This window comes from Maniola jurtina, chromosome 3, assembly GCF_905333055.1.
Source record: "Maniola jurtina chromosome 3, ilManJurt1.1, whole genome shotgun sequence".
NCBI classification, from domain to species: domain Eukaryota; kingdom Metazoa; phylum Arthropoda; class Insecta; order Lepidoptera; family Nymphalidae; genus Maniola; species Maniola jurtina.
In genome coordinates this window covers 16,296,425-16,311,390 of record NC_060031.1, presented here as the reverse complement: position 1 = coordinate 16,311,390, position 14,966 = coordinate 16,296,425, and the positions used below count along the sequence as shown (strand labels likewise).

The 14,966-nt window shown below is 36.8% G+C and overlaps 1 protein-coding gene across 1 annotated transcript in view; it reads left to right on the top strand.

The window, feature by feature from the left end:
- The first annotated feature begins 2,996 nt into the window (after nt 1-2,996).
- LOC123880770 (nuclear receptor-binding protein homolog) overlaps nt 2,997-14,966 on the top strand; it is a 62,983-nt gene continuing 51,013 nt past the window's right edge. Inside the window, exon 1 of the mRNA XM_045929068.1 lies at nt 2,997-3,482. Within this exon, the coding sequence (XP_045785024.1) occupies nt 3,357-3,482 (126 nt within the window). The 5' untranslated portion in view covers nt 2,997-3,356. The remainder of the gene's footprint in view (nt 3,483-14,966) is intronic.

The window sequence follows — 14,966 nt, the reverse complement described above, 5'->3', positions numbered from 1 at the left end:
TACCCTTCTCTACCTCGGCATAGCGCACCCGCAATACCCTTCTCTATCTCGGTATAACGTACCCGTAATACCCTTCTCTACCTCGGTATAGCGCACCCGCAATACCCTTCTCTACCTCGGTATAACGCACCCGCAATACCCTTCTCTACCTCGGTATAACGCACCCGCAATACCCTTCTCTACTTCGGTATAGCGCACCCGCAATACCCTTGCTTACTCTGAATAATAATTTCTAGTGCTTCCCGACCCTGACCCTCGAACCTGGGTACACCTGGGTCTGCACTAAACCAGTCATAGGCCACTCTCCGTGGCTGATCATCACCTCGTTCCATAGTTCAGAATCTGAAACTGACAAAGAGCTTAGAAATCTCGTTCGTAGTAATGACATATTAAGCCTGCCTTTCTTCGTTTGTAATAACAAGTTTTGACTTCACAAAAATAGTATTACTATTTTGACTTCACGTTACTCCTTGGTTAGGTACGGAAAAACTCCGACCCGAAACGATATTAATCATGATTCAAACTTAACAATACAAGCAAACATATTTTAGATTGAGCCAAAATACACAAAGGAAATAATAAAAGCTCAGTACTGCGAAGTGAATACGGGATCTCATTACATTTAACATAAACAATCACCAGCTCCGCAACTCGTAAGTCGTATATAAACGAATACCTGTTGATAAGTACCTACTAACTACATGAAATATAAACAAGCGAGCCATCAATGGGGCCCAGCAACAGGCGATGCCACATAATTCTATGACAGCCACTTTTCATTTTTTTTCTTAAATAAATATCTTGCAGTACTTTAGGATCTCATTCAAAACTAAAGTAATAGTGATTAAAATGGAGATAAACAACAAAACAAAACCAAAAAACATAAAGAATTCTATGTATACTACTCAACAAACAAAATGGTCTTATTGCTTTAGTATTATACGACTTCAAATCATGAAACGGTCACATAATGGTACGTAGGTAACTACCTCGTTAGTCAGTCGCGGTTACTATTATGTCATATTTTATTAGGTTAAATAGATGTTTTCACAAGACAAAATGCCCATTTTGAAACCCATTGGGTTTTCTAAACGTTGTCTTCAATCACTCTCTACTCTTTACAATATCCTTTAAAATGACATAAAATATAAACACACTGTTAAAAAAAAGTTGTATTGCTTTTAACCCTTCGCGCGCCGGTTTGTCTATACTTAGTTGGGTAATTTGGAGACAATGGTAATCGGCCAATAACTTTTGATTACCGTAAATTCGCATTTAACATCGTAGACTGAATTGTTTTCTTGATAAAATATTAGCTATACGATAGTTATAGAAGAGAAAAGTAATCACTTAGGTATATAAACGCTACTTACACTTTAACGTAGTCATTGGCGTGGAACAGAAAATAGTGTTATTTTCCGGGATCCCACTTCTGAAGCTGTAGCCACAGCTTCAGGTTATCAGGATTTTTAAATAATTCTCGACATTAGTTTTCACTTTGTATATTTTACATCACATATTGTACATACATATTGTATATAATACAATCACAATACGTCCGTCGGCTCTGTCGTTCCATAATGAATGAATGTCGCCTCTAGGCTCTACACCACAATATTAAAGACGTAGCAGATATTTTATAATTATTATTTTTACATTTTAAATATTTATAATGTAATTCTTTATGTACCTAATATAAGTTTACCTAAAAGTGATAAGTGAGCTTACAGTAGGTACCTAACCTATGAGTAGGTATGTATATTGTATAGTGTATACTAGCTGATACCCACGACTTCGTACCCATGGCTATAGGTTTTTAAAATCCCGTGGGAACACTCTGATTTTCCGGAATAAAAAGTAGCCTGCATGTTAATCCAGTGTATAATCTATCCAGCCAAATCCATCCAGTAGTTTTGAACTATAAGAATTTAGATTAAAATAGATAGGTACCTACCTATTATGTTTTTTTACAAACAATTTTTTTCAAGTAGCTCGCTTGTAGCTAGGTACTTATATAAATAGATCGTCTAATCACTTATACATCTATCTACCACTGGTTCCTACCATGAAGAACCTGCAAGAAACTCGGCGGTTGCTCTTTTCAAAGATAGAAGTAGGTAATTGCAGTCCCGCGCAGAACTATGTCCTGAACCCTAATCTCATTTTGAGAAAATACCCGTTCTCAGTAGTGGGCAGGCATAGACACCATGGACAGACGATGGACTGAGATGAGTAAATAAAAGACATAAGTAGGTACATAATTACATTTATTTAAATAAACTTTTACAATTAATTGCCAAAAGAATCTTTAAGTCTCAGTTTGACTTGCACCATTAACAGCGAATGCTTCCACATTGTATCCTTATTAGCGCCATATTATTATCCTCTGTACAGGCTACGTTCCTAGTCGTATAATTCCTTCTTTCCATCAGTTTGTTACGAGGATGCTCACAAAAGAAATATAAAAAGCACATAAACCTAGAAACAGAGCTCTCTAGTTCTACTGTTTTTACGGACTAGGTAGGTAGGTACCTACTCACAGAGATGTAGTTGACTGTATGCGGTATACTATCATATAGATCGCTATTGGTAAACTTTTCCCCTGAGCTTTCTTGAATTAATTTCTAATCTGAGCTAATTTTAATAAAAAGTTGATTAAGTATAGCGACATCTAGTAAGTAACTTTGTTACTCTAGGCTAATAAAAATGGTTCTTGTCAAAACACGACCTTCTTGTGTTTTGTGTCTTCACATAGATGTCGCTGTCGCTAGACTTAACCTTTTTCTAACTAGTGCACTAGATGGCACTGTACAAAAATGAAATATTGTGATATTTAAAAAGAAAGTTGTAATTTAATTTTATTGAAAATAATAATTTAATGTTAACCTCACATTAATATTTATTTTAAATTACTGAAATTAGACTGAATTGTAAAAGTGATGAGTTTGTCTATGGTTATTGGAAACTGGGATTTGATTTGAGGGACGAAAAAAAAGTGAAAGTGTCTATGGTTTTATATTTGTGTCCGATAGAAATACGTCGAGATACGCCGGCGAACAATTTATTTCAATTATCATGAGTAAGCTCGCTGGACTCGTTGCGTTCTATCGCTTTGTGTAGAGAAATCTTTAATCTTCATATTTCACGGAGTACAATCATTATATACAGTGTCGTGTAACGAATAATGGTTTGGGATGAAACGTTAGTGACACCTCGTCTTGCAACCTTGGTTATGGTTACAAGAAAAAGTGTATTTTGAAAATATTTCCTAGTGTTTTCTCTGGTGAAAACATCTGTGAAGTATCAGTTGACTGTGCGGTGTTGGTTTGTTGTTCGGTGTTGAGTAATCTGGTGCAATGTCTGGTGGCAGAAGTATCGACAAGGAGCGCAAGTCTCCTCGAGAAAGTGGAGAGGATTCGGAGGACGAGAGCGAGATTCTGGAGGAGAGCCCCTGCGGACGCTGGCTCAAACGTCGTGAAGAGGTATGTACTTCGCTTTTCTACTGAAATACTTTGAATTTTTCGTGAGTAACACGGGACAAAGGTGTCATCAGCTGATTCACAAGGTTAGCTGATGTTTTACTAAGAATACGACGTAGTTTTATATTAGTAAGCTGACCAATCTGTTATATAGCATTATCTTTGTTTAAAACACCTTAAATGTCATTAAGAAAATTTCAATCTTAAAAGTAATAAGATTTTCAGTACATAAATGGTTCTTTTGTATGCTTAAACACAATAGTTGTTTACATAACTTACGAAAATTAACTTTGATAAAGAAATATTGCAATCCTACATTCATTTCTTGTTCATTGTGAGATCTCCGATAGTCAAAATCAATGCGCTTTACAATTACTCTGAATAGCTATTTAAACAACATAAGTTGGTACTAAAATGTAAAATGTCTGCACCAACAAGTAATAGAATTGTATAGATGTTTTTAGTATGTAAAGCCTTATAAATTATAATATTTCTACAAAGTTTATGTTAACCTATAAAATGTATTCTGCGATTAAATAATATGGTGTTGCAGTAATGTTTATTAAAGATATCAATACTCAAGGCAATGATAATAATTGTCCCTATAAATAACTTCACAGACTTTGTTGTTTGTGGAGTTATTTATAGACTATAGTGAGTAGTTAGTGCTGATTTAACTTGAAGAGAAGTAGTTTGACATACTTAAATAACTAATGGTACTTATGATCAGTACATTTACTAAAAAGTAATAACCTTGACTTAACATTTGTTAAGTCACAGGTATTATACATTTAATGAAAATCTTAATGACAAAGATGCATGGAAGCAATCGGTTTCCACGGGTAGTGTAACGGGCACAGTTCAAATTCAGTAAATCAACGCTTTTGATCTCCTGGTAAATGCTGACAACTTGTACTAAACACAATTGTTTATTTATATTGAAGATAGCCCATGATTATTAATTGAAACAGCAATTATAACTAATACAAGTAATGTACAGATACATAAGTAATGGGCAGTTTAAACAGTTTTAAAGCCTGAGATGATTTTGTGAAAATCTGTTGAACAGATAGGTCATAAAAGGTAACAGATTGAGAGACACACATATTTACATTTATAATTTTAATATTAATATTAATTTAGTATGCTTACATTAGCTTCTTAGAATTTCATTAAATTGCATGCCTTCAAAATATATTGGCTCAGTAACTTCTCTCAAGACTCTTCAGAGAGTTCTATCATGAAATTGTATCCATGAAATCTACGAAAACTGATATTTGGCATTACCATCAAACATAAAGAAGTACGCATTTCAGGATTTTTGGAAATTCAACTCCGTCGCTGATTTTCAAGAATTCCACTAATGTGAAGCTGGAATTGGCCAGCTAGTTAAATATATTATGATCTAATAGGACAATACTAATTGTCTTCCGCTGTCCATCCGTCTGTCTGTCAGTGGGTTGTATCTCATGAACCATAAAGAAATTTGAAATTTTCAGTGTGTAATTTTATAATCGCTTTAACAACAAATAAACTAAAACCAAGATAGCGAATTCCAAAATGGCCATAATGCAAATTAAAAATATTTAAAAAGTGCATAGTGTTATATCTTGTAGGATGATATCTTGGTACGGAACCCTTCGTGTGCGAATCCGACTTGCACTTAACTGTTTTTCTTCTATCTTGGAAGAAAGAAAATCCTCATGAGTGCCTCAGGCATGCCAACTCTATTGGTGATGCTGCCCAACAGCTTACAAATCAAAAAACCTGTATCTTTCAGGTAACAATTTACATTTTATCTGAAAGACGCCTGGCTATCTTTAAGCCTGCTAAAGACTGCTATCTTGTTTCTGCATGTTCCATTCGTTCTTAATTGTTCTTTTTCATATATTACACAACATTTCAGTGCATGCTCTCCTGTCTCTGCTGTAGTTCACTCGACAGTATATGAGTAAGGTTTGAAAGTGTTCTCTTTTTAAACCAGGGCGTGTTTGAAACCATTGTAGCTTTAGTTTCAAGCTTACTTAATTTAACTATCACAAATTCCACAATGATTGACAGTCAAATAGTGTAGTACAAAGGTACCCAATATGAATAAATGCTTTGAGTTTGAGTTATGGGTTCGCTTTGTCTCTCGATCTTCATTAGTCCGGAGGGTGAAGGTCAAAAACCTTCACAACCAGGGCTTCTTCATTGACCTGCCATCTACAAATGGATACCGCTAAACTTTAAATGAGGATCCTAAAGGACATGTAACTGAGTCTCGAATCTATAGTTCCAACTTTGGTGACGCGAATGTAACTTAACTTCTCCACAGTTACCCCAGTGTAGTCCGCACACTAGCTAATTGTCCGCGACTTTCCCCGCCGCGCCCGCGCCGGTCAGTGACCGCCGTATTCGGCGCTTGCGCAACCGTAATCACTGTCGCTTTCTAGGCTCGGGGTCGTGTTTCACGCAGCCGCTGTAGCGCCTAATCGATACCCGTCTCTTCTTAAATTCACTTTTACGCCTGTCTTGAGCTTTGACAATCACTTCATTTGATACCTAACAGTTTTGATGTGGGTTTCAAGAAGTGGTTTTTCAACTTCCAAGTTCCAACCAGCTTTAAGTATGGTTGACGAAGTTAGAGTTCACGTCTACGTTGCCTTTACTTCCGTGCTCTATGTTATCAAATAGTTTATGGTTAGTAGAATCTGGTACTGATGAAAGCTTGAACCGCCCCTCGTAATCTGCTACCCCAGGCCCTTTATTGCCCCTAGGGTACTGAGTACCAATCTCCACTTTCTTGGTTACATCACTTTTCCTTCTAAGCAGCTGCGATCGTAACTATCCATCCAGTCATCGTCAGTAAATAATTACAGACGACCACGATTTAGTCGCTAATTCTATTTAGTCACAACAACCCTAAAGATATTCTAAAGAATGAGTAAATTTGCAAAAATGACAAAAGTGACTGATTCAAACGATTAGTAAGCTGAAGTAGCTATGGGCAGGTCATGTCTGTCGCAGAACCGACGGCCGATGGGGTAGACGTGTTCTGAAGTGGAGACCACGTACCGGGAAGCGTACTGTAGGACGACCTCCAGCTCGCTGGACCGGTGATCTGAAGAAATTGGCAGGAAGCTGGAGAACCATGTTTGATGGCGTACTCTTGAACATGCCTATATCCAGCAGTGGACGCATACAGTCTGATGAATTGGATTGGAAACCAAAAAATAATAATTCGGGATGAATTTATTCGACTAAGTAGGCAGGAACTGAATACGGGCAGAATCTATTAGTGGCAGCCGTAATTGTCTGTCGGCAAGACGTCAGTAGCTACTGATTGAATCCTCTATTCCTATCCCGACCTCGTCGAGTCCCAGTTGACGGTTGTCTGATTTGTGACCTACACTCAATGTCGTATCCATTAAGCAGTTTGCGAAGTATTTTCTTCTCAGCGTTGACGCTTATGAAGCGAGATTTGAGTAGCGAGTGACCTTTGGCTGCAAATTAGCAATGTTAATTTTGAGACAGCGTGTGAACAAATATGTTTTTGTTGTCACTAAAATAGATTAGATCAAAATTCCTATCCATGACTGCCCAAAAAAGGAGTGTAATGTTTTCAGGGTGAATCTATGTTAAATTCTTAACTCCACCATAACTTCTCAATTCGAACAGATTTGTATGTATGTATCGTTAGAATCCTTACATCATACCCAGTATATTTTTTTTAATCGAGTACAACTTATTGTACTACTGTACTGTAATCTCTATTTAACGACTCTTTGGTTGTTCTACTGTTCTTTCATATGTTTATTGATGAGCGCTATCAAACTTTATTGGAATATCGATCCGAATTCATTTACTAAGAGCTCGGATACTAATGAAGTACACCTACTTTTTCATTTACGCTTAAACGTAAGTATTCGGTTTTGGGAATCTTGCAAAACGAAAAATACTATAGATTTTCCCTAAAACTTTTGCAATATAATGTTCTAGCGTATTTGAATTTTTACGATAAGAAAGCCAAACTATTTTCATATCACAAAATTTCGAGGTAAGTGGTTTTATCGGCTATTTAAAGGGCACTTAACCGCAAGTTTTGGACGACTGCCTATCCGTTTTTTTATTGCTCTGAAAGTAAATAACAACTTACTCGGTACTCGAACCTTGACCTTAATTAAATCTTATAACTCTACCTATCTCCTATACGAGTATATAGGTACGTTGCTTCAGTATCTACTCAATTCTAATCATATTCTAATATGTATTTTCGGTGACATTAATTAAGCATTTATTTGCTCATACTAACATAATTAATTCGTTATTGGTGCTAATTTTATCATAATTATTCAAATGAGTAGTACATTTACGTTTTAGTGGTTACGTTTTAGTGGTTTTAGTGGTGGGATATTTCGATTTCTAGCATAGTTAATCCTGTCAAAACCAGTCAGTATAGTAGTTATCTGATAACTGTCGCAGTAATAAGTTCGGAGAAAAGAGAAATGACTGCTTCAAAGTTGTATTCGAATTCTCTAAAGGCTAAACCACTTAGTTGTTCAACTCTACAATATATATGTATAGCTTCTTTGTACTGCCTTTCTACTGTCACGACGTTAAATACGACACATGTCTTACATCCTACATAAAAATTCCATTCATCATGATTCGTCCTTTTTTATGACATCATGACATCGTTTCTTCATAAAACCAAAATTTTAAACTATATCAATGAACCTGTATGGCCTCACCATAAGAGTTACTTTTGTATGCTTTAAGTTCAAGATTAAGTTGGCTATTCAAATCGATATTAAGCTATGGGTCACTGTTACAGATATTAAGGTTGGACGTGTACTTCTTACAAAAGTGAAATTAATGTCTATTTATAACTCTAGTGCAGATATGTGGAAGAAAGTCGGAAGATTTGCATTATCTTTTTTATAGCCGTCAATCAGTTTAAAGTTAGCTCAGTGAAAGCGGTTGGCTGTACAAAGATGTACAGTTTAATCACCACTTTAGTACTTACCTTAATGACTCAGAACGCTAGTTTCATCTGGAACCTATTTCTAATGACTAAGCAATGTGGACTTTTTATAAACCGTTTCAATTGTTTCAAATTTTTAAAATAACTACTATATCGGTTTATGATTGATGCCAAGTTCAAATTGCGATTAAGAGGGCTCTCTCCGTCACTCGTTTCCACTCGTTTCATACAATCGTAGTTCCAATTTAATTTGAATATTAAGCAACCTAAGTCCATGAAATTTTGCAGACATATTCTAGAAACTAATATCTATGTCTGTGGTTTTCCAGATTTCTGTTAAAATATTCGGTTTCTAAGTTACGCAGTCTTAAAATTTTCATACAAATCTTGGAGCCCCTGTAATTTTAAAACTACATATTTTTAGAAAAATCTAAAACACCACAGACACAGATATTAGTTTCTACAATATGTCTGCAAAATTTCATGGACTTTGGTTGCTTAATATTCAAATGAAATTGGAACTACGATTGTATGAAACGAGTGGAAACGAGTGACGGAGAGAGCCCTGTTAACGTCCGATGCTGGAAACCTTTGCTGGATCGCTTGTAGGATCTTCTACATGCCACGGGCGCCGACAGCTGAATGCAACAGCAGCTTGTCTGAATCCAACAGCTCTCTGCGACTTGTTTGATTCCGTCTGCCCACCTTACCTATCTTCCAATCTGCGCTTTCCAGGTCACTTTTCCAATTTTCAGCACCTTGGGACCCCAACGTCTATCGGTTTGTTGAACCGACGGATTCATATCATGAATGAAAGTCCGAAATTACTTCGAAATCCACCGAGGGGCATTCCGAAGAAGTCTGGAATGATTATTACCATTAACCCAATTCCAACGGTGTTCAAGTTCTACATATAGCTCATAATTTTAAATTTTAGTGCTGTAATCATACTTTGCCGATACAATCTTGGATCGAAACGGTTAACAGTGAATAATAAAAATAATAAGATTTTATCTTTCATCAGAAAGTTACTTGAACGCTTCAAAGGCGAATGTTCTTTTTATCTTGAGTCAGTAATACAATATTTTGTTACTGAACAGGTTAAAACTTAAAAGCTCTTACTTAATAAATTACCTCGATGTCAGGACTTGATACTTGAAAGCTTGATGCATGATGCTGATAATAATTTTTCATTTTATTGAGTAACTAATTTGAAATAAAACAAGGCAAAAGCTGATATCTAAAACTAATTAAGCATCCGTACAAATATACTTAATATTACAAATGTGAAAGTGTCTATCTGTCTGACTGTCTGCTAGCTTTTCACAACCCAACAGTTTAACTAACTATGTCTTTTGATGAAATTCGGTATAGAGTTAGCTTACATCCTGGGGATGGACATAGGCAATCTTTTATCCTGGAAAATCAAAGAGATCTCACGTAGGAACCTAAATCTACACGGATGAAGTCGTGGGCTTCATCTAGTAATTATATAAAAAAGCTGACTAACTGGCTGATTTATCAACGCACACCTCAAACTGTTGGGCGGATCGGGCTGATATTTGGCACGCAGATAGCTATTACTAACGTTGACATCCGCATGGCTAATATTTTTTTTTTTTAAAACAAGCAGTCTAATTGTACTGAGATCGAAGTTTCTAGAATTACCAATCTGGTACAAGTGACATACTAGATCCATGCTAAGCTGCTCTGCCATTTCGTGCAAGGCTTTGCGACGGTGGAAATTGTCGCGATTTGCACAAAAACAATGGCGGTTCCGCACGCGATGCTAAACTCAGATGCTACAATCGTTACATGCCTCGTTGTAAACCTAAATACACGGAGCAAAAAACAATTGCCAACTTTGTCAGCACACGATTTATTATCTTGTAACTTGACAACTTTTATATTGAGTAAGTTGGGCTTGCATTATTTTATGCTGTCCTCCATTTTATGTTTTGGATAAGTAAGTTATTCTATTTTCAGAAATTTTTCTTCCATGTACCGAATACCGGCCGAGTGTACCGACTTTCATCCATTTGAAATGGTTATTGGTTACTGTCTTCTGAAATTGTCTGTAATCCACAAATTCTTGTCAGCATTCTCCTCCATATTTGCATCGGTTTCTTGATTATTCTTAGGTACTGTTCGAGGAGTTAACTATTGTCTCCATCTTGTAATTGTTGTCTTTTGAAAGAGTAGCTGCTGAGTTTCTTGCCAGCTTTTCTCAGTAGAATCAGCTTTCGAACTTGTCTAGCAAAGCCTTGACCTGTCCGTAAAATATGCCTAACACATGACTGTATTACTTGATACGTATAATTTGAGTTTGGATTTCCATAATGGAACCGTCTTGTTTTTATTTCTTTTCCTGACCGTGTTGTTTCTACTGTACCTCAGGGTATTGGGATTACATTGTAGTTAATTTCTGTATCAAGTATTTGAAGAAACTTTTCTGCAAGAGCGCGCTGTATAATTTAGCGGTAGGTACTCGAGCATCATAATGAGCCTTCATCGGTTGCGAGAGGCTGTTTAATAATGCGGCTTTATCTGGATTGTGCGTATATCAGTTTCAAAGAGGAGTATTCCATTTCGCCCTACTTACGGCCCGGGTATACATCATCTACAATTTGAGTCGAAACACATTGTTACTTATTCGTTCGTATTTAAAGTCGTTAAGTAATTTACTACATTGAGCTCAACGGATTGCAAAGCTGAAGTCGCAATATGTGTAGCATTTTTTTTTTTTCAAATTTTGCTTTGTGGAGTTTTTTTAGTCTGTGTAGACTCATATTTTCTCCTGTCCTATGTTGGATGAGTCCTAGCCTCATCCAACAGAGGTTGAGATACGGCACTGTTACAGCTTCCAATCTGGCGAAGCATGGGAAATCGAATAAAGATCTCCCATCTCTCCACCTTGTTACATATTCGAATAATAAATGACAGTAGATATCACTTTTACTGGTCGTATCGGCAAAATTCGCTTGTGCAGAAAAGTTGCGCTTTTCTGATTAAAGCTTATTGCTTGCCGATAAAATATTAAACACAAGAACAACAGATCATCCTATCTCTCATAATTCGCGCGCACAAAACATTCAGCGTAGGCAATAACCAATAGTGGGCGGACCGCGCTATGATTGGCTAAGAAATTTTTGAGCCATCCAAAAACAAGATTTCTGCGCAAGTACATCGGCGTAACTTATAAAAGTGGTTTTGGACGTCCTCATTTATCACTAGCTACAATTTCAATGTAACTCGTAGTTTTACTTAACATTTTTAGTTTAGTGCAGCCTTAAGTGTTTCTCATTAAAATCCACCAGCTAAGATGTATTTACCCCACATCCCCAGCCCACAATTACAGGCTCGCCACCTACCTGCACATTTGCATCGCTTAATAGCTTTCAGTGCACCGCATAGCTACGCACTCGGTAGAAAACCACGTAAATGGTAATAATATCACGAAAACTTAAGCTGGAAGCACATTAAGTTCGTGCGGAACTCGCCGCATGCATCGACTTTGTTAAAGACCTCGCACTTTTGTCTGATTTAGGTTTTTAAAAATCCCGCGAGAACTCTTTGATTTTCCGGGACAAAAAGTAGCCTATGTCACTCTCCAAATCTTTGACCATAGCCATGCAAAAAATCACGTCGATCCGTTGCTCTATTGCGACGTCATTAACAGACCAGCAAACAAACAAACACACTTTTGCATCTCTAAGTAATATGGGTACTGATATAAGTTCATAATTTGGATACTGGGTAGTGATAAAAGAATGATAAGCAGGCGTCATAGCCGGTGACGGTGTCAGGATATCGTAAGCCAATATTTTGCTACGTGCGACGCGTGCGCTGTTAATAAATATGCGTCCAGCTTTAAGACGTTACTGCCAATTGAAAACATTGAAGATTATGATATATCTCGACCATGGTCCACGTCCGGCCGTGAACCAAGATATTCGGAGCAACTTGTCAGGACAAGTACGGAGGTCCCACATTATTGTTTCACGGTTTTATGTATATTTAACGGCTTGATTATCCTTTCCAAGATCCTTTAGATTAGCCTTTAGTGCCTTTAGTTACCTACACGATAATAATAATCTTTGATGTAGATTTCCGACTATTCATAGATGTACATTTTTTAAATATAAGTATTTATACCTACTTAAGTAATAACTCTGAAGAGTTAGAGGTGCGTGCCCGGGATCGCACTCCAGACCCCCCAGAATAGGTGGCTGAGATTTTAAGCCATTAAATAATACTTGCTTTAACGGTGAAGGAAACATCGTGAGGAATCCTGCATGCCTGGGAGTTCTCCATACTTAATGTTCTCTAAAGTTAAGGTGTGTGAAGTTTGGCAATCCTCTTTATTCCCTATTTATTTTACATTATAAGGGGGATGTCTATGCAAAATTTAAGCTATTTTTTTAAACTAAGACCTTTTCTAAGGATTTTTCGTTGTAATATATTTAGGTAAATAACTATGTATTCAGAATCTATTCACTGGTAATCATTGTAATGTGAGAACATCTAGACTTGGTCTATAAAATATCTAGACTAAATACGTGTATCCAATTAGCCGATGTCACAAATAACCTTAATTTTAAAACAAGGACAAATATATTTTCAACCTAGCTGCTTTTGTAAGTTTTTTGATCGTGTTATACCTATCTATTTCCTTTATTAACTCTACTTTGAATTTGATATTGCTAAGTCCCTTAGATAGATTGAAAAAACTAAATAGGGCTTTGATGGGTATTTTCACTGAGAAGGAAAATTTCCGTTAAAATCTTTCTATAATATTTGAAGTTATTATGATACCGAGCGCCATTATATACTACTAGCCGATGCCCGCGACTTCGCCCGCGCGGATTTAGGTTTCTCGAAATCCTGTGGGAACTCTTTGATATTCCGGGATAAAAAGTAGCCTATGTGCTAATCCAGAATATTATCTATCTCCATTCCAAACAGCCAAATCCGTCCAGTAGTTTTTGCGTGAAGGAGTAACAAACACACACACACACACACACACACACACACACACACACACACACACACACACACACACACACACACACACGCACACACACACGCACACACACACACACACACACACAAACTTTCGCCTTTATAATATTAGTGTGATGTGATCTCCATTCCAAATTTCAGCCAAATCCGTCCAGTAGTTTTTGCGTGAAGGAGTAACAAACACACACACACACACACACATACAAACTTTCGCCTTTATAATATTAGTGTGATGAGTTGTACCAAAACCTAGTAGACTGTCAAGAAAAAAATTGCGTGATGTTGACACGGTGACATTCTCAAATTCTCTCTCAAAATGGTCTCGAGGGACCAAAATAGACTCGTCATTGGGCTACTGTTGTGGCGCCACCATAGATTTATTTTACGTCAGTAAAGACAAATCAGACGTGGGCGCCATCCACAATGGCTTTAAATGAGTTGATGGATGATATTTTGTTGACATTGAAAAGCAAAATATTTCCAAAACTAAAATGTGTCCAAAATTGGCAAACGGCAAACATTGATTCCTGAACATCTTGATTGTTTCCGAATCTAATTGTTGACAACCTCAAAAACATTAATTGTGAGAATTAGGTCATTAGATGAAACTTATTTATATTTTTTTGTTGTCGATTTGTGTTATAGTGATTAGTAGTGATGCTTTCGAGAGAGAGCCAGTCTAGACTGGGATTGATCAACTACATATTTTAGTACACCAGTCTGTACAGTGTGCAGCAGCACTATAATATAAACACAGGTGGAGTCTGTTCCCTCACTCTCAAAAACAAACCAGGTAAATGAATACGGTTCAAATGTAGCGTGTATTTTTCCGACGCGATAACCATTAACATTACCCGTGCGTTCACCTTTCAGTGTTAATTAATTATAGCGATTCGTTATATCGCCTCTTTGCTGGTTCGTTAGTGCCGTTGCGTCGCCTGAGTGCTTAGAAGCGTACCTACTTAATGCTAACGACAAGTTGAGCTTGTAATAATTACTCTACGCAGTAGGCGGTATAGGGCAGTATTTAATGTTGGTTCTGACTACATTCCTACTATGATATAATTTTTAGTAATAATTGGTAATAGTTTAGCAAGAGCGTTCCAGGTATCAAAAGTAAGTACCTAACCTGTCAGGTATACTGTGTTAAAAAAAGTCTACATTTTTCACTTGTTTATGTAAGTAAATACGTATAGGTATGTATCTACATTATAAATCACTAGCTGATGCTCGCGACTTCGTCCGCATGGATTTAGGTTTTTAAGTTCCCGTGGGAACTCGTTAATTTTACGGGATAAAAATAGCCTTCAGCCCGGTTAGCATGGGCAGTAGATAAAAATTATATCCCCGATTATATCCACTGATTTGTATGACGTCAGTGGATATGATCGGGGGATATAATTTTTATCTACTGCCCATGCTAGCCGGGCAGGTCTTTAACTATATATCCATGCAAAAATTCACGCTGATCCGTTGCTCTATTATGTCGTGATTGAAGG